The 20,212-nt window shown below is 36.8% G+C and overlaps 1 protein-coding gene across 2 annotated transcripts in view; it reads right to left on the reverse strand.

Annotated features, from left to right (window-relative positions):
• PLAA (phospholipase A2 activating protein) overlaps window positions 1-20,212 on the reverse strand; it is a 42,556-nt gene that overhangs the window by 7,270 nt on the left and 15,074 nt on the right. For both annotated transcript variants that reach the window (XM_070375968.1, XM_005904805.3), the window contains 9 exons: window positions 20,036-20,136; window positions 19,833-19,953; window positions 17,706-17,873; window positions 17,072-17,207; window positions 14,774-14,943; window positions 11,107-11,264; window positions 10,213-10,432; window positions 8,305-8,376; window positions 5,060-5,128 (listed from right to left, as the gene is read on the reverse strand). In XM_070375968.1, coding sequence (XP_070232069.1) covers window positions 5,060-5,128; window positions 8,305-8,376; window positions 10,213-10,432; window positions 11,107-11,264; window positions 14,774-14,943; window positions 17,072-17,207; window positions 17,706-17,873; window positions 19,833-19,953; window positions 20,036-20,050 — 1,129 coding nt within the window. In that variant the 5' untranslated portion in view covers window positions 20,051-20,136. The remainder of the gene's footprint in view (window positions 1-5,059; window positions 5,129-8,304; window positions 8,377-10,212; window positions 10,433-11,106; window positions 11,265-14,773; window positions 14,944-17,071; window positions 17,208-17,705; window positions 17,874-19,832; window positions 19,954-20,035; window positions 20,137-20,212) is intronic.

Genomic DNA, 20,212 nt, shown 5'->3' on the forward strand with positions numbered 1-20,212 from the left:
CCCTCCCAGTTGTAAGTTCCTGAAGGGAATATGTATTTACTTCTTAAATATCCATTATAGTAACACTAACTCTGTATCTGATGATAAAACATAGCCACCAGATGAAAACTCAGTAAATAAAGTTAAATGAAGCTAATTCAACTAAAATATAATTTAAATCTAATTTATGTCTTACTTTCATTTCAAATCTTAATTTATACAACGTTTTTGTTCTGATGCAAAATTAAGGTATTGTGCAAAAATGTGAATAAAACATTTTGATCTTCTGAGTGTATTAGAAGTAGAACGGGGGAAGGTAGATAAATGAAGAATGAGATAAGTGCACAAAATTAATTCTAATTGCTTCCAAAGATAAAATATTTACTGACATGATCAAAGACACTGCTTGTACTCCTGATTGTTAAGAGTCTTGATGTGGTTGCTGCTGCTGCTGCTGCTAAGTCACTTCAGTCGTGTCCGACTCTGTGTGACACCACAGATGGCAGCCTACCAAGCTCCCCGTCCCTGGGATTCTCCAGGCAAGAACACTGGAGTGGGTTGCCATTTCCTTCTCCAATGCATGAGAGTGAAAAGTGAAAGTGAAGTCGCTCAGTCGTGTCCAACTCTTAGTGACCCCACGTACTGCAGCCTACCAGGCTCCTCCGTCCATGGGATTTTCCAGGCAAGAGTATTGGAGTGGGGTGCCATAGCCTTCTCCACTAGATGTGGTAAGGAAATTGCAAATCAAATATCATCCAAACAATTGAGTACAATGAAAAGTTCTCTGGAGGAAAAGTACAGGATGCATTGAGGACCTATGACAGAGTAGAGAATCTAGCAAGAGGCATATATGTGTGCCCAGGAAGTTTCACTAAGGTCATTTAGGAAATACTATTTCAGTTCAGTTCAGTCCCTCAGTCGTGTCCGACTCTTTGCGACCCCATGAATCGCAGCACGCCAGGCCTCCCTGTCCATCACAAATTCCCGGAGTTCACTCAGACTCATGTCCATCGAGTCAGTGATGCCATCCAGCCATCTCATCCTCTGTCATCCCCTTCTCCTCCTGCCCCCAATCCCTCCCAGCATCACAGTCTTTTCCAATGAGTCAGCTCTTCGCATGAGATGGCCAAAGTACTGGAGTTTCTGCTTCAGCATCATTCCCTCTAAAGAAATCCCAGGGCTGATCTCCTTCACTTCAGAATGGACTGGTTGGATCTCCTTGCAGTCCAAGGGACTCTCAAGAGTCTTCTCCAACACCACAGTTCAAAAGCATCAATTCTCCGGCGCTCAACCTTCCTCACAGTCCAACTCTCACATCCATACATGACCACAGGAAAAACCATAGCCTTGACTAGACGGACCTTTGTTGGCAAAGTAATGTCTCTGCTTTTGAATATGCTATCTAGATTGGTCATAACTTTCCTTCCAAGGAGTAAGCGTCTTTTAATTTCATGGCTGCAGTCACCATCTGCACTGATTTTGGAGCCCCAAAAAATAAAGTCTGACACTGTTTCCACTGTTTCCCCATCTATTTGCCATGAAGTGATATGAATGTTGAGCTTTAAGCCAACTTTTTCACTCTCCACTTTCACTTTCATCAAGAGGCTTTTTAGTTCCTCTTCACTTTCTGCCATAAGGGTGTCACCTGCATATCTGAGGTGATTGATATTTCTCCCAGCAATCTTGATTCCAGCTTGTGTTTCTTCCAGTCCAGGGTTTCTCATGATGTACTCTGTATATAAGTTAAATAAGCAGGGTGACAATATACAACCTTGACGTATTCCTTTTCCTATTTGGAACCAGTCTGTTGTTCCATGTCCAGTTCTAACCGTTGCTTCCTTACCTGCATACAGATTTCTCAAGAGGCAGATCAGGTGGTCTGGGATTCCCATCTCTTTCAGAATTGTCCACAGTTTATTGTGATCCACACAGTCAAAGGCTTTGGTATAGTCAATAAAGCAGAAATAGAGGTTTTTCTGGAACTCTCTTGCTATTTCCATGATCCAACAGATATTGGCAATTTGATCTCTGGTTCCTCTGCCTTTTCTAAAACCAGCTTGAACATCAGGAAGTTCACCGTTCACATATTGCTGAAGCCTGGCTTGCAGAATTTTGAGCATTACTTTACTAGCGTGTGAGATGAGTGCAATTGTACGGTAGTTTGAGCATTCTTTGGCATTGCCTTTCTTTGGGATTGGGAAAACTGACCTTTTCCAGTCCTGTGGCCACTGATGAGTTTTCCAAATTTGCTGGCATATTGAGTGCAGCACTTTCACAGCATCATCTTTCAGGATTTGGAATAGCTCAACTGGAATTCCATCACCTCCACTAGCTTTGTTCGTAGTGATGCTTTCTAAGGCCCACTTAACTTCACATTCCAGGATGTCTGGCTCTAGGTCAGTGATCACACCATCGTGATTATCTGGGTCGTGAAGATCTTTTTTGTACAGTTCTTCTGTGTATTCTTGCCATCTCTTCTTAATATCTTCTGCTTCTGTTAGGTCCACACCATTTCTGTCCTTTATTGAGCCCATCTTTGCATGAAATGTTCCCTTGATATCTCTAATTTTCTTGATGAGATCTCTAGTCTTTCCCATTCTGTTGTTTTCCTCTATTTCTTTGCACTGATCGCTGAGGAAGGCTTTCTTATCTCTTCTTGCCATTCTTTGGAACTCTGCATTCAGATGCTTATATCTTTCCTTTTCTCCTTTGCTTTTTGCTTCTCTTCTTTCCATAGCTATTTGTAAGGGCTCCCCAGACAGCCATTTTGCTTTTTGCAGTGGCCAGGAGGAGCTACCCAACGCCCCCACGCCTGAGGCCAGGGGCGGCAGCCGGGAGGACTAACCCCACCTCCAAGTAGCGGTGGCTGAGCAGGCGCAAGAGCGCCTAGAGAAGCTATCCCACGTTGAAGGTCAGGAAGGGAGGCGGTGAGGAGATACCCCTCGTCCAAAGAAATACTATTTAGGAAATACTATATAGGAAAATTAAATAAAAAGAAAAAGGAGGGGAAAAGCCAAACAACAACTAGTGGTCTAAATAGCAATGCAAAAGGTACAAATATTCCAAAGGAGAACAACATGTACCAAACTCTTGAGGTAGAAAACAGCATGCCACGCTCAAGACACTGAAGCAGGTCAGTATGGCAGAAAAGAGGCAGAAAGGAATGTGATGCAAGGCAAGAGAAAACAGTCAATGGGGAGCTATTACAGTGCTTTAATCATGGGAGGGGCATAAACAGAGGACCACTGTGAGACCAATTCAGGGGCCAGTATTTCATTAGTCTAGGTGAGAGATGACAATGGCTTAGGTAAAGGTTCAGCACCTTTATTCAGCATATAAAAACTGTTAAAAGACTTTAGTTTCTGAAAAATGGGAGGAAATATTGTGAACTCTAAGACTCTTTTGTAGTATAACGGGTACAACTAACATTACTAAGCATTTATTCTGTAGAAAATTATTTATATAAATTTTGTAATTTTAAACTCTTAACTCTAGAAAGTAGATATAATTTTGCAAATGAGAAAAAGACAGGCACAGAAACAAAATGACTTGCTCAAGGTAAAACACATAAAAAGTAGTGGAACTGAGACTTCAATCAAAGCATTCTCACTCCAGAGTCCTTAATCTTAATTAATCACTAAGTTAAACTTCAATACTGCCAGCCAATGTTACTTTTGCAATGAAAAAATAGCTTACAAAATCATATTCCAACTTAGTTCTCAAGTAGAGTGGTGGGTTTATGAATTTTGTATTATGCTTAATAACATGTCACATATATTCTCTATATTTCTCATATAAAATAATAAACAGGTAGAGAATGATACAGAATGAATAAACAAGGTCCTACTGAATGAATAGCACAGGGAACTGTATTCAATACAAAAGAATTATATTCAATAATTCCACTAGGGTGATAGAATATGAAAAAACATAAATTGATATGTAACTGAATCACTTTGCTATACAGCAGAAGTCATACAACACTGTAAATCAACTATACTTCAATAAAATAAATTTTAAAAAATAATACATAGGGAAATATATATGCCAAGAGATCTCTCAAACTTTCAAGAGGTGAACCATAAACTCAGTTCTGGATTTTACTGGCAGCCAATACAGAGGGAAAAAGCATGCCTGCATGTATTCAACAATGATGAACAAGTAAGATTCGTTGGGGTCTATGCTAGATACTAAGAATAAAAAAAAAAACCTTGCTCCAGGGAAAGCCAAATATTCCAGGCCTAAATGGTAAAAGCAAATTCTTTTCTGAGTCCTCTCAATGTGTAATATAGTAAATAACATTCTAAACACATTATGTAAGAATGAAGGGTAAGACATGGGAACAAACTAAGACTTTGTAAGGATAGTGAGGAAACCAGCCTTAACACAGAACAGCACTTTTCCATCCTGGTTGCATATGAGAAAGTTATAAAACTATCCTTGCTAAGACCTCAACCCAGAGCAACGTTAGATCAAGTGAGCATCACTGAGGATGAGGCTGAAGGACTTTGTCTAAGCTACCCAGATGATTCCAGCATGCAGTAATGACACAATTCTGAGAACACTCAAAAAGTCAGGTCACGAGACAGCAAAAGAGACACTGATGTATAGAACAGTCTTATGGACTCTGTGGGAGAGGGAGAGGGTGGGAAGATTTGGGAGAATGGCAATGAAACATGTAAAATATCACGTAGGAAACGAGTTGCCAGTCCAGGTTCGATGCACGATGCTGGATGCTTGGGGCTGGTGCACTGGGACGGCCCAGGGGGATGGTGTGGGGAGGGAGGAGGGAGGAGGGTTCAGGATGGGGAGCACATGTATACCTGTGGCGGATTCATTTTGATATTTGGCAAAACTAATACAATTATGTAAAGTTTAAAAATAAAATAAAATTAGAAAAAAAAATAAATAAATAAATAAAAAAAAAAAAAAAAGTCAGGTCAAAAGTTTGGTCTTGATTTACTGTATAAAATGTTTTCCAGCAAGAAAAAGATGACAATTTTCTTAAACTTTTATTACATAAAAGTTCTAATGAATTTTAAAAATCTAAAAACAAGAAAAGGAAGTGAAAAGTGTGTACCTGTAAATGGATCAACTCCAGCCATGGTAGTTCCCATACTTGCAGAGCCCGGTACATACCGACCACCACCTAAAATGCAATAATACTCATAGTAAGCACAGGGTAATGGCAAATTATACTAAAGTTCAAACTGCTCCTTCTTTACACAGAATGACTTATTTTCATTATTAGTTACATTTTCAGAATGACATCTTAATAAATGGGCTTAATAAATGGGTAGTAAATTTATTACAGCAAAATGCTTAGAACAGTGTCAGCCAATAAACTTAGCCAGGGAAGTTATCCTCAAGTAATTACATGCCTTATATACTATAATTATAGAAGTTTAATGAATTACAAAGGCTATTAGACTGGCGAGAAAGTCACAAGTTTCCACTATGAAAGGTGGACACTATTCTATTGAAATACAGACACAGGATTAGCTGGCATATAAGACAAATGGAAAAGAAACTAGGTGAGAGTCAGAGATACTATGATAATAGCCCAGTGTCACATTTGAGAATACTTGCAGCTGCTTTACTGACAATGGAAAGAAAGAAACAGGAAAAACAAGTATAGAGAATCAGCAGAATTTGGAGATGTTCAGAGTCCTTTTTTAGGACTTCCCACAAATTAGCTTTTGTGGGAAGAAGGAAGATGAGCTACTTATTATTCTAGCCCCTCTGATTTTAACGTTCAAGAGTTGGTATAACCAGTGCAACAGAAACAGAAAAAGCAAACAAAGCTACAAAGGTGAATGGGATTCATTAAAATAATGAAGAACACAGAGTAAGTGGATTTGCTGAGTTTTCAGGATATGCTGGCTAGCAAGCTAAGTATATTATATGCAGGAATTCATTTAAATATTAATTAGGTATCATTGTTATTCATAAAAATTTAGAAAAGGAAGGCTGAATAATTTGCCCAAGGCATTATGAGGCAGAATGTAGTCCTACAGTGTGCCAAATGTGGTTTTCAGACCAATCTGAATGAGAGTCACTGGTTCAATATGCAGATTCCCAGGGCCTGCCCATAAATGCTTAGTGGTACTCCAAATTAGCTTCATTTTAAAAACCAACGGGGAGCTTTTAAAACTACCTAAACAGCAAACCACATCCAAGACCACTTAATCAGGGTCTTCCCTGGTGGTCCAGTGGTTAAGAATTCATCCTGCAAGGGAGGGGATATCGATTTGATCCCTGGTCCAGGAAGATGCCATGGAGCAACTAAGCCCGTGTGCCACAACTACTGGGTCTGTCTTCTAGAGCCTGGGAGCTGCTGCAACTACGAGCCCATGTGCCACAATCACTGGAGCCCCGCACACCCTAGAGCCCAGTGTGATCTGCAACAGGAGAAGCCACTGCAATGAGAAGCCTGCGCACAGCAACTAGAGAGGAGCCCCCACAGCCCTGCAATTAGAAAAAGCTGATGGACAGTAATGAAGACCCAGCACAGTCAAAAATAAACAAACAAAAAGACCACTTAATCAGAATTCCTGGCTAAGGGGTCAGACTACAATAAGTATTTTTAACCTCCTCACCAATGTAGTGTATCAGAATTTTTGTGGGTGGGACCTTGCAATAACTAACTTAAACAAGCATCCCATAAATAAGGAGAAAAAAAAGAATTAAGATTGACCTTAAGTTGTAAGTAAGATGCAGAAATCTTCTGACCCCAAGGCTACTGGTAAAACTGGAGGGACAATATCAACAATAATAAGAGCTAACATATATTGAGGGTTTAAATATTATTAATATATTCCAGGCATTTTGCTAAACACTTTGTATGTACTACAGGATTTTTTATAACATCTCAATATGGAAATATTGTTATCTATCTTTTGATAACTGTGGTTCAGTTAACCTATTACTTTAGAATTTTCCTGGACTTTTAGTATGCTATCTTGCATATCTCCATAATCAGTGAATCTTCTGAGTTATTGATATTGTGCAACAGTGAGACATGCTTCGGTTACGATGGCCCCAGTTGTTCTCTTGACTTTGTTGGTACTGTTTGAAGCTTGGTATAATAGTCTTTCTGTTCCAAAAAGAGGTGCTAATGAGATTCAGGAACTCTGTTGTTCTAAGTTTCAGGGCATCACTGTGCCCGAGTATGCCGACAGAGAAAGTGATCATCTGATCTACTCTTCAGATCTTTACTACCTTTTCAGGGTCACCAAAGACTTCCTTAATAGCCATCATGCTATCACAACATTTAGCTTGATAGTTGGTTTCTGTAGTACACTGGTACACTGCACAGGGTGGAGCTATTTGCATCTAGGCCACCAATGCATTCTCAGGAGAAGGGAAGCCTACTGAGAGCAGTTCACAGCTTCAGGATATGACCCAAGGTTGCATGTTGGTCCCTTCTATGGTTTAGACAGGACCATACGGTATCACTTTTAGAGCTCACAGTACTAAGTCTGCAGGACCAATAGATACCATAAATGCTATGAATCTCTTCCCAAATTTGGTACATTGTCCAGGAACTCTGGCTGAAGATCCAACAACAGCATCATAAAATACATCAAATGCTATTCTGAAAACAGAGATTTCTTCAGTTGCATTAAAGTCCAATTTTTTTCCAGTAGTGTTGATGCTGAGGCATGCATACCTTTGGTAAATAAAGTCACTTTGAAGAGCTACACCAACACTTCCAGGGCTTCATGAAGGCCATTAATAACTTAGATTAGGAAGACTAATCCTGGGTAGCGGGGTGGACTGTCTCCTTCCATGCTAAAGGCAAAATGTGCCTGGCCAAACTTCTTGACTGCACTGCTCCATCCAACATCCAGGACTCACATGGCTCCTTCTTTGCTCATGATCAGTAGCATCTCGCCAGTGACAGCACTCATGCTGTGTCTTGGGTGGTGGATTCCCCTATTATCTAATTTCACAGATAAAAAAAATAGGCTCAGATAGGTTAAGTAACTTGCCAACTTCTCACAAGTGGTAGAGCCAGATTTTGAACCAAGGTCTGTCTGACTCTAAAATCTAGGCTTTTAATGACGCTACTCTCCTTTTAGGAAGGACCACTGGAGTAAATGATGAATTTTAATAATATGTTTTTAAAAGTCAGGAGGGAAAGCTAGAAAAGTACTCAAGGAAAAAGAAAAAAAGGAAGTTAAAAAGGAGATTCATAAAAATTGGAAATACCGATAAGGGAATTACCAGTTATTGGATAATATCTTCAAAATGTTAAGCTACAGAATGCAAAATATTACACATTTTAGGAAGAAAGACATATTGCTCAAAACTGTTTCCCACCTGTAAAAGGATCCGCTGCAGGAAGGGTGTTAGAAGATCCTGATGAAGAGCCTGGAACGTACCGACCGCCACCTGTGCATGTAAACAAAGGAAAATCTGAAGCACGTCAAAATTCTGACTTTCATAAATAGCACACTGCTTACATCAGAAGACTCCAAGTGTGGAGAAAAAAGAGCAAGGCAACAAAAGACAGAATAAGAGGAGTTATCTTAAGAGGGGTTATCATCAGAAGTCTTACAGTTGGTCAGTAAAAAACTAAAATTTCAGCGATTCTCTAAGTTTTGTTTTTGTTAACTTTAATACTTTTTATTATATCTTAGTTTCTGCACTTAAGTAGTAAAATGACTAGGAATTCAAATATAAAAAGATAAATTGCAGTTGGTCTCTGACCTAAATAATATACCACACAATCAGTTTCTGTTCCTATACAAATTCACTAGAATTCCTGCTGTTGTTGCTATCAAAACCACAGGCAGTAAATGTTAATCTTTTAGAGAACCTCCAGGTTCATTAACTCATGTGTCAAATAGTACATTCAGTGTGGAGATCCAGCAGGGAACAAGATTGCTTGTATCCACTGAAGCTTACAACCTACTGGAGAAGAAAATTACAAAGGGGATGAGTGCTACAAAGGAAACAGATTTCCCATTTATTTCTTTACAAATGTGTGGTGTGTGTGAGTAGGCTTTGTTAGTATCTCTAAGGAAATAATTGGAGGCATCTACCAAAGATATACCTGAGGATGCTGGTAAGGGTTTCGGAAGAGTTAAAAAGGGGAGACTGTTAGATTTCCAGATACAGACAGCTGCTTTAACATCTGTCCTCTATCTATCCCACAAGACAGCTTATACAATACAGTACTCTTTTGTACTGTAGGCTGATACTCCAACCAGAAATATCCAGATATAAGCTTTGTTTTCCCTTTTTCTGTCAAGTCTATCTGCGAGGGTTCCATTATTTATAGTTCTGTAGTGATTCAGTCTGATACCTCTGTTTAAATCAACATGCAGCTGAGATTAGCTCTATGATGTGAATGAACAATAGAATTTTGAACTAGAAGGAGAGAAGATGATTTAGGAGTGTCTGTGAGGGAAGAAGGAAAAAAAAAAAAAAGATCTGAGACAAGAACAGAATGTGCAATGCTTGTAAAAAGGAAGAACACCAGCACATGAAAGATGGGGTCAGAAATGACAGGAACCCATTTAATAATAAAATGTCAATTTCAAAATTTTATTTAGAGCTGGCCCTGTATTTAAGAAAAGAGGGAGAATTGTATTTCCTCCCATACCATAGCCTTGGTTTCCGGGACCTAGAACTCAGGCTAACACTTCTAGAATTAAACTCCACTCAAGGACTCAAGACTAATACTACTGGGGTTATAATACTCCTGGCATGAAAACCTAATCCCATTTATAACACTTTAAACACTGTATACTATGTAATAAACAAGTGACTTAAAATGAACATGATGAATACAAATAACACATGAACTAAAATTACCCACAGTTCAGTTCTAGACTTGATGCATAACTAACCAGTTTAGCCCCATGTGAAACAGAATTTCTATTTAATAAATTTCACCAAAATAACATGAAACAGTAACATGAAGAAACTTACAAGTTCCTTTGCATTTCAAATGGCTGAATTAGTTTCTTAATTTTATTTAGTTTACAGTGTGGCTGTATTTTTGAAAGAGAACAATTTACAATTATTTCTATAAATACAACATTACTATATACTTTGAAGCTCAAAAATATAAATCTGCTGTAGATCTTATTTTTAATTTTTTTTATTTAAATAGTTAATCATAATAGGTGTTTAAATACACACACACACACACACACACAAAAGATAATCAACTCTGATGGGAGTATTAATATATAAGACTTAATACAAACCCTAACTTACCTGTAAAAGGATCTGAAAAACTGGTGTTTCCGAGTCCCAACATTTGACCTTTTGTGTTATCAATAATAAATTTAGCCACCTGATCCAAAAACATAGGATTCAAATCATTCTTCTGTAAGAAGTTGTATGCAGCTAACCAGGGATCATCAGTGATATTATATGGTAATTTATATGATGGTCCACCTTCATTGACATCAATTGAGAAAACATAATCAAATTCCTTAAATGGGAATATAAAAAGGAGATAAATGATTACTGTCTGTTCATATATATTAAAGGTATATATAACACAGAGTTATTTTAATAATGATAGTGTTAAACTTTCTCCAAAGCACAATGTTAAAACTTCTACTAGGCAGATAATGATTAACAGCAACCATCTGCATGTGCTGTAAGAATGGTAGTTCTCTGGGGTAGACTTAGGGGATGGATTATGACAACACATTAACTATAAAACCAAAGATTGGTTGGCAATTAGCTGATCTCAAGGCCAAAAGTATTAGCTGTTGCAAACATGTTCATAAAACACATGCCGGCATTATAAGCACAGCCTTGCAGGGTCCCTCATGGCCTGTCAAGTTAAATGCAGCTAGGCATGAAGCATGAGAGGAAGGGTAGCACAGAAGTGCCAAACCCAAAACGGTCGGGAATAGCTTATGCATCTAACTACCAAAAGGCATCCATCACAAAAGGAGCTCTCTCTGCATGCAAAGATACTTAAAAACAAACAAACAAAAAAAAACTACTCAAAGACTGAGAATCTCCCCACTGAAATGTATTTTTAAATGTAAAAATACCAAAGAAAATTTTATTAGCATGGGGAAAGGGAAACAAAACCATTAATTTGTCAAATGCTTTAAGATAATAGTAATTAGAAAGCAGAAGTTGACATACTTTCCCTTCATATAAAACTTTTCCAGACGTTTGCTGACTAGCACCAGAGGAGCCAACAACATCACCAATTTTTATCCACCTCCTTTCATTAATACTCCACTGGTAGGCTTCAACTTTCTCTCCATCTCTGATTAGACGAGTCTGTCCTTCTCTAGTACCTTAAAATAAAAATTGTGTGAGTCAGAGAAAGGCAGAGTAAAATTTACAAACATTTAGATTGAAAAATTTTTAATGTTAAAGTTTATACCTAAAATATTAAATATTTTAAAACATAATTCTACTAGAAAATGGCCAAAAAGAAAATAAGGCTTCAAAGGAAACTCTATTAAATAAAGGATGATTAAAAAGATGTGATTCTACTAAAAAAGTAGCTGGCTAATCAAAAATAAAACGAGTTTTATTAATAAATGTCTTCTGACAATACTTCATTTCAGTAAATGATTCTCCATTCTTCTAGCTGATCAGGCCAAAAAGAGTAGAAGAGTGATTCCTTTATCTCAACTCTAATCCTACAGCAAATTCCATCAGCTCTATCATTAAAATATAGCTAGAACAACTAACTCTTCTCACCATCTCCAATGCTACCTATTGGTACAAGCCACGAGTATTTCTTAGTTGGACTGATTCAATGGCCTCCTAATATAGGCCCTGGAACCCCCTAGAGTCTAAATACACTGGCTGTTTATTGTGCTTATTATATTCTCTACACAGATGTTGGCAAGATTTGCTTCCGACCCTCCTTAGGAACTTTACCTGAAAGTCACATTCTCAGAAGGCCTTCAGTGGCAGAGGCACCTAGCTGTCCTCTAGAAATTCCTGCTCCTATTACAATGGAGTCCCAAGATTACATACTGAGTAATGGTCAGTGGAATCTGGGTGGGTGTGATATCAGTTCAGTTGCTCAGTTGTGTCGGACTCTTTGCGACTCCATGGACTGCAGCAAGCCAGGCTTCCCTTTCCATCACGAACTCTTCAAGCCCACTCAACTCATGTCCATTGAGTTGGTGATGCCATCCAACCATCTCATCCTTTGTCCTCCCCTTCTCCTCCCACCTTCAATCTTTCCCAACATCAGGGTCTTTTCCAATGGGTCAGTTCTTCGTATCAGGTGGTCAAAGTATTGGAGTTTCAGCTTTAGGGTCTGATATATGCTGGTTCCAAACCTAGTCCATCATTTTCTACCCTCCCCTCTTATACTATCTAGTGATTGAATGTCTATAACCAAGGGGACCCTGCAAGCACCTGCTGAAGATGGTGATTTAAGCTCGAGCACCTGAATAACTCAGAGGAGTACATATTCCAGGACACCCTGTCATCAACTGAACTCTAAATGTACAACAAATAAACCTTCTCTTGTGTTAAGCCACTGAGATTTTAGGATTTGTCTGTTATAGCAACTAGTGCTATCCTAAGTAGTAAACATTTCCTGACCACTGAATTTATAACTCCTGTTTTGATTTTTATTAAAACTCAACTCCTGCTTTACTTTTCCCATAGAATTTATCATTATCTGACATACTTGTATATCTACTTACTTTTAAATTATCTGCCTCCTCCTGTAGAGTATAAATTTGTGAGAAAAGAATCTGTATTGTGTAGAGTTTAGAACAATGCCAGGTACACAGTAAGTACCTAGTAAATATTTACTGAATGTGTATATATGTATGGACAAAAAGATCACATTTTTGCAAAGAACTATAAGAATATTAAAAACATGAAATGATATGAACGTATTCAAACTCTGGTTTCAGAAATCCAAAGAAATTTTTTTATGTGGGTTGTATCAGTTGATTTACTGAATTTGAAATTAAAAATGAGAAGAATAAAAAATATATTTACTTCATGGAAAACAGTAAGTGATCTCTTTGTTATTGTTGTTTAGTCATTAAGCCATGTCTGAGTCTTTTGCAACCTCATGGACAGTAGCCCACCAGGCTCCTCTGTCCATAGGATTTCCAAGGCAAAAGTACTGGAGTAGATTGCCATTTCCTTCTCTAGGGGATCTTCAGGACCCAGAGATTGAACCTGCGTCTCCTGCATTGGCAGGCAGATTCTTTACCACTGAGCCACCAGGGAAGCCCAATAGATCCATTACATATTGAATAAGTAATAGTTTAATGAAAAATTAGTTTTAGAAATTTAGTAAGAAGACTGGCGTTGGGCGTTGTTGTATGTTTTCGTAAATCTCTTTACCGTCTCTCTTAATGGAAGACAGCTGGATTATCATACCTGACCCTGCATTTAACCTTTGTAATTTGTTATTCGGTTGCAGTATATCAAGAAAATCCCATGTCACACAGATAATACAGTTGAAAAGAGAGGACTGGTCTAACAGCCTTTTCAGAAAAATGTGGATATTCTACATGGGCAGATCCTAAAAGGTTAAAACTTTAGAATCTAAAATCATATCAATGAACTTGTCATGCTCTATTATACTAAAATCCATTGGTCCATCAAACTCTGAACAGTTCTTTTACTCATTTATGATTGTTAGACCACAAACTGGTCATCTGGAAAACACTGATTAAATCACTGATCTATACAGATCTTCTATATGATTACACATTTTATTATTCAATATTAAAAAGTCTCATTTGTTAATATTACCACTGATGTTACAAGTCTTTCAAAATTTCAATTTTCAGTTGGAAGTTTGAATCTTATCTTTGGCAACAAATACTATCAATCGTTTTCCTTAGAGTGACATGCTCATTTCATTCATTTTCCAAAAAAGGCCTGCCAAATATCTAAGTCTGAATAACTACAGCTGTTCTTCGAAATAAAAGTGGCATTCCATGAAAAAAGGGAAAGTTCAGCCTGCAACTCCAATGACTGCAGAAGTACTTAACCCAGAGGCATGTGGCGCTCTGGTATACTGTAGGTGTTCTTTACATCTTGTCAGCCAGAACGTTAAAAACATGTACTAAAGGGCCAAAATGCAATTTTTAATGCTTTTTCAGGAACATTCTTAAGAGCAGATGCATTTTTTCTTAAAAACAATAACCGCATGCCAGTGAAGAACACCATGACCACCTGAACAGTCTGGTGCCACTGCCTTGATCTGTGTACTAAGGAGCCAGCAGTTTTACCCACCACTGCTTTTATACCATTTTGTTAACACAGTGTTAAAAGTCAAATAACATTTTTGTATTACAAAACTAGTTATGACCATATGGATATCCTGAAAGGATCTCAGAACCCCCAGGGATTCATGGATCAAGGGATCACGGATCCATCCAACATAAAGTTTCATTTGAGACAACCACTGTCCTGATTTTAAGCTCAAATGATGCCTAACTCATTAAGCAGACATTCCATTATTTAAACTCATTTTTAGTCTATACAGCCTCTCAGAGAATCAAGTCAACCAAAAGTTATTAAATGATTGACTTCTGAACACCTACCATATACATGAACTAAGTATTAAAAAAAAAGATTCCTGTTTATGGGGAACTTAGCTCAAAGTCTTTAAAATGATGAGGCAGAGGCAAAAAGAACATGGGTTTCTCATTGTGATTATGCATAATAAAAATTCTCAGAAATTGGTGCCTGGCAATGAAAATAATACTGAATGACTTAAACAAAACAATCTTTTTTTCTGTCACTGATTATTCCAAAAGGCAAACATGGTAACGTTTTTTACTACTAGATACATTGAAATATTTACCAGGTTCATTCAGATGTTCCCTCCCAGGAAGTTGTTCAGCATTAATGTCCCCTAAGTCACCAGTTTTGGAATCAATGGTTGCTTGAGAGAGTTCTCTTTCAAAAGCCTTGATTTCCTCAGCACTTGCTGTCCGATCCTCTGATTCTGTAAACACTCTAATAATACCATCACTGTAATGAAACAGAAACTGATTTTAAGTCATTACCACAATGTATTAACATTATCACACTTAAAAGATCCAAAGCAAAAATAATCTGTATATGTGAATATGAAAAATGTTACTACATATTTATTGCTGAATATAGAACTATGCTGATTTCAGCACACTACTCTCTACTTTCCAAAGCAACAGAAAGGATGGAAAAAGACTTTTTAAGAAAAAAGTTACTGGCAAAGAACAAAGAGATATATATTTAACACAATTTTCAATTCCAAATTAAATATTTACCATCACAAAAATCTACAGGTATAGTATACACTTTCAAAGTTAGTAGTACACATGTATTACGGTATACAAAAGAGTGGTGAACTGTTTCACTTACAAGGGCTCAAATGCCCAACATAAGGCTTAGAAAATACTAGATGCTCGATATCCATTCATTAGAAACACATGGAGCCTGTCCTTGCTATTCCATTAATTAGCAATGTTACCCAACAAAACAAAACAAAACAAAAAAACAGCTTCACCTCTGGACTAGATGGCAGGCCCAATTTCTATTCTTGGGAAAATGACTTGGTTTCCATAATTTCTCTTTTCAAAATTTTGTGGTGAGAGAGGCAAGTTACCCACTTTCAACTGTATTAATCTCACTCAGCTCTATAGTGAACTTTCTTACTTAACCTTCTACTAACAGCAAATGTTATCACTTTATTTATTTTTCTTCAATTTTAAATAAGTTTAGGGTGAAAATAACTAAACCGACATATCAACCCTGACCCAGCCAAGGAGTAACACACACGTGCTTTAGTAGATCCCGTTCTCTTACGGCTGTCACTCTCTTTTTCCTCTTGACTTCAATGCCAGAGTAGCCTGTGATCCTTTCCTTCATCCATTTCTTCAAAAAAGTCTTTGTCTCCTCTTACTACCGTTTTCTATCATTTTCTATCAAAATGTGATGTCAAAAAGGTCACTACTAACATCTTTCAAAGCAAATCCAAAAGCTTTTCTAACTTTTCATTCCTTAACCCCTCATGTACTTACTGACACTGATCACAATTGGCCTCCAAAATCTCTTTTTTTCAAGTTTGAATTTCAACACCTGGATTGTTTTTTCTTTTTTTGGCTACTGGCTTTTCTTTCTCTATCCACAGTGTAGCATAAATTCAGCCTTTAGTACTGCTCCTTCCCTTCTATTTCTTCGTTCAGATGCCCTATCCCTGGTCTCTGGAAGTCTGGTGCTAATCTTGATCTGCGGTCCCAGCTGTTACACTGGGATCCAGTCCAACTGCCTGAGTGTGACTTAACAGCACAGATCCCAGGAGGTTATCACCTTTCTCACCAGACCAGTTCTCGCACTTCTCCATTTTTATTCATGTGGACTTCTACTCATTCAAACTTTGAAACTTTATCCTTTTTTTTCACCCCCTTTCTGATCATTTTCCCTCTGCATTATCTCATTTTTTGGTCTTTTATCTATTAATACTGTGGGGGTAATAATATTTCATAACTTTACATCCCACCCCTACAGTTGCTTTTTAATTTGGTTTCCTGTCCATTGTCACCACTAGTTAAATCTAACCTACATATTTAATGATTCCTAAGTTCTGTTCACCACTTCTTACTCAAGAGCTATAACCCTTTAACCCCAAGCACTGAATCTAACAAACGCCGGGCATTCCAGGCTCTTCACGATTAAGCCCCACCCTACCAGCTTACCACTGTCACTCACTGCTCCCCAGAACTGGTCCTCCACCATTTGCCTTCGTCTCCCACACACGTCACTCCTGGTCCCATGCCACACTTTACTTGTACTTCTATTTTTGATAGAAACTTTCTTTGCTGTTTTTATTCATTATCTTTCAAAACCCAATTCAAATTTCTTCTCCAAAAGGTTTGCCCACACCAATTTGTAATTTCTCTCATTTCAAGTTTCAACTGTACAACCTGTAATACAATACTAATGCAATATATATCATGTATCACTAATGCAAAAGCTGTTATACCTACTACTGTTTTGTTTAGTGACACAAATATACCTGTGATCTCCCCAGTTCACCTGAAATTCTATGGCTTATCTCTGTGCTCCCTACCTAAGGCCTAGACACATATCATTGATTGATTGACTAGAATGTGAATACCTCGCACCAACCACAATGTCACCATTGTCCAGCACACAGCAGCACCATATAGACTGAGCTGGAAGTCGGATTGTTTGAGCACATTCCCCATGTTTCCAGATTCTCAGAGATCTGTCTTCTGCTGTTGTCACAAAATCTAAAATTAATGAATATGGGAAAAATTAGCCTGAATAAATAAAATTCAGTATTTATATATACTACCTTTCTAAATAGGCATCAGATCAGATCAGATCAGGTCACTTACTGATATTTAAACCCCAAAGTACTTATAAATTATAGTTCTAAATTTTATGTATATGTCACTTATACCATATACAACTTCAAAAAATTACATTTTTGTATGTTCACATCTTACTATACTTTACACCAATAAATTGTATGAAATCTTTCTTCAGATGCCCAAGAACCTTTTACAACACAACCATCAAGTCTGAATGAATATAAAGATATCATAACAGTTTTCTCCTTAGGAAAAATATATTTACAAAGTAAAGTTACTAAATTATTCAAGTTACAGTTAGTAAACTGAAAACTGATTTAAACCATTAGCACTCTGCACCACCTCCCAACCTCAAGATGGGACAGAACAACACTCAACACAGAATTTTAAATATGTAGTATAAGACAATCTTACCTTTACAATTTGGAAAGACAGATATGCTATAAATATAATTTGTATGACCATAAAATACTTCAAGACACTCGCCAGTGATTTGCCACCTTCTAATACTAGCATCATTTGCACAGGAGAGAAATTCTGTTTCACTCAAAATTGCCAAGCCTCTTACACAGTCTTCATGCCCTGTATTAAAATATATATATAAATCAATAAGAATGGATCATTTGGTTGATGGCTCTATGTATTTTAATTTACTAACACTATTAAACATACCAGTGAATATTAAAAACTGATTTTCAAGTTAGAGAAATACATTTTTTTCCCCTTAGAAAAGCCTGGTAGCCAAAATTGGTAGTGTAGTTTTGGCAGTATTTTTTAATCACCAGTCTTAGGAAGTTATTTTATATTTATCATATCTTCTCTACATTATTTCTTAAAACCCTCCAGAAATGGGATTTTGATTCATACAATTTTTTTTTAAAGGAAATCCTTTATTTATTTGTTGGCTGTGTGGCATGCGGGGCCTTAGTTCCCAACCAGGGATCAGACCTGATCACCTGTGGTAGAAGCGTGAAGTCTTAACCACTGGACTGACAGGGAAGTTCCCCCATGATTTTTACTTGAGAATTCATTTCAACTTTTTTTCCCCAGTAACAAGAGTTATTATTCATAACATACATAATACTCAAATATAACACATGAATAACAAAGTAAATAGCTCCTCAATTTCTCACTACATAATACTAAGATTAGTATTTATAAAGCACCAAGAAAACAAAAACCAGGATTACAAAAAAGATTTCAATTATTTAAGAGTTTGAAATAAAATCTATCATAGGATAAACTTTATTCAAATGTGAAATAGGTTGAGAGAGATTAATTTATCTAAAACCACACAATTAGTGGCAGAGCTAAAGCAAGAATTCAAGTTTCCTGCCTCTTATTTCCTACCTCTTTTGATTCAAATAACAACTTCTCTCACTCTTTTGATTCAACCAAAACATATAAAGCTAAACATTGTTGCTTTACCAAGGGAAATATTTCTTAATTTATATAATGAAGGCATTAAAATGATAAAATAAAAATTAAGCACTTGATTTTTTTAAAAGGGCAAGAATTTACTGAATTAAAACTTGTTATTGTATAGCTAGATTATATATACGTGTATGTATTTATTCCTCTCAAAGGACATTAAATGTTTTTAAAAACGTAGTAAGATTCAATTTTTTCAATATTAATTGAGGCACTGTAGATGTCGCTACAATGTTTTTTAAAAGGACAAAACATTTTCAGAAGTTTGTAATCTAATAAAGGAGATCAGACATCTAAACCTTTTCCATGCTCAGTATTTGCTGATTTAGATTACCTATAACAGATTAATAAAACTTGACACATATAGTGTATGTATGGAAGCAGAAACAGAGGGATGTTCTGACTCATTGTCCATTTTCCACCTACAGATAGTTTTTTTATCTGCACAAGGGACTTCTTGCAGTATTATCCAAGATGTTGATCAACTTTAAGGAATAAATAGAAGCAAGGAAAAACAAACAAAAATCGCATCAAAAATTTAAGTGCCACACAAATAAATCATCAGTACTAATACTAGACAGCCAATTCCTCATTTTAGGAGTTATTTAATAGCTGAGGTTTTACAAGACTACCCACCTGAAAGTACAACATAAACAAAGCCTGAAAATTCTTATTATTAAACAATGTATTTCAATATTAATAAAAGCATGAGTGAGGTTGTCCACACATATGAAGGTAACTCAATTGACCCACACTTAGTAAGACTTATGCTTGGAAGTTTCAGACTAAATCATTCAAATGACAACCAAAACATAACTGAGTACCAAAAATTACATAAATAACGTACATAGAAGCACATAGCCATATTATAGCTTATGAAGTAGCTATTTATTAGCCCATATCTGGTTGTCTTATGACAGATCTCAGCACAGCTTTTAAAAAGATATGACATATTAACTGTCAGAAAATTTATACTCACCCAAATTAAATGGCTGAAATACACTGATGTTTTTCAAGTATCACTTTAAAACTTCTAAATTAAAAAAAAAAAAAATCACCTGTGCAAATATGAAGCAATGAGATTACAAAAGCTGTCTACTGTGATCTTACCAGAAAAAGTCCTCTCGCATCTTCCAGCTTTCCACAGTTTAATAGTCTTGTCTGCTGATCCAGTTAGCATTAAGCCCTGTTCAGGTAATATCTTTACTGCCCAAACTGCAGCTGTATGACCCTGTGAGGAAAATGGGTATTAAGTTGCCACAGAATCATCATATTTAATTATTTTATCAAATACTTGCACAGAACTACTGTACCTGTAAGGTCATCATGCATTTGTCATTCAGCCAGACTTTAGCAGTTGTGTCCCATGAGCCACTAAGTAATGTCCCAAACTTGCCAGATGAAAGACTACAAACTAAAGGAGAAAAAGGTTAATTAACATATTTGCATAGAGAAAAATGCTCAATCTTGCCAGTTACTAAAACACTACA

Source organism: Bos mutus, chromosome 8, assembly GCF_027580195.1.
Source record: "Bos mutus isolate GX-2022 chromosome 8, NWIPB_WYAK_1.1, whole genome shotgun sequence".
Taxonomy (NCBI): domain Eukaryota; kingdom Metazoa; phylum Chordata; class Mammalia; order Artiodactyla; family Bovidae; genus Bos; species Bos mutus.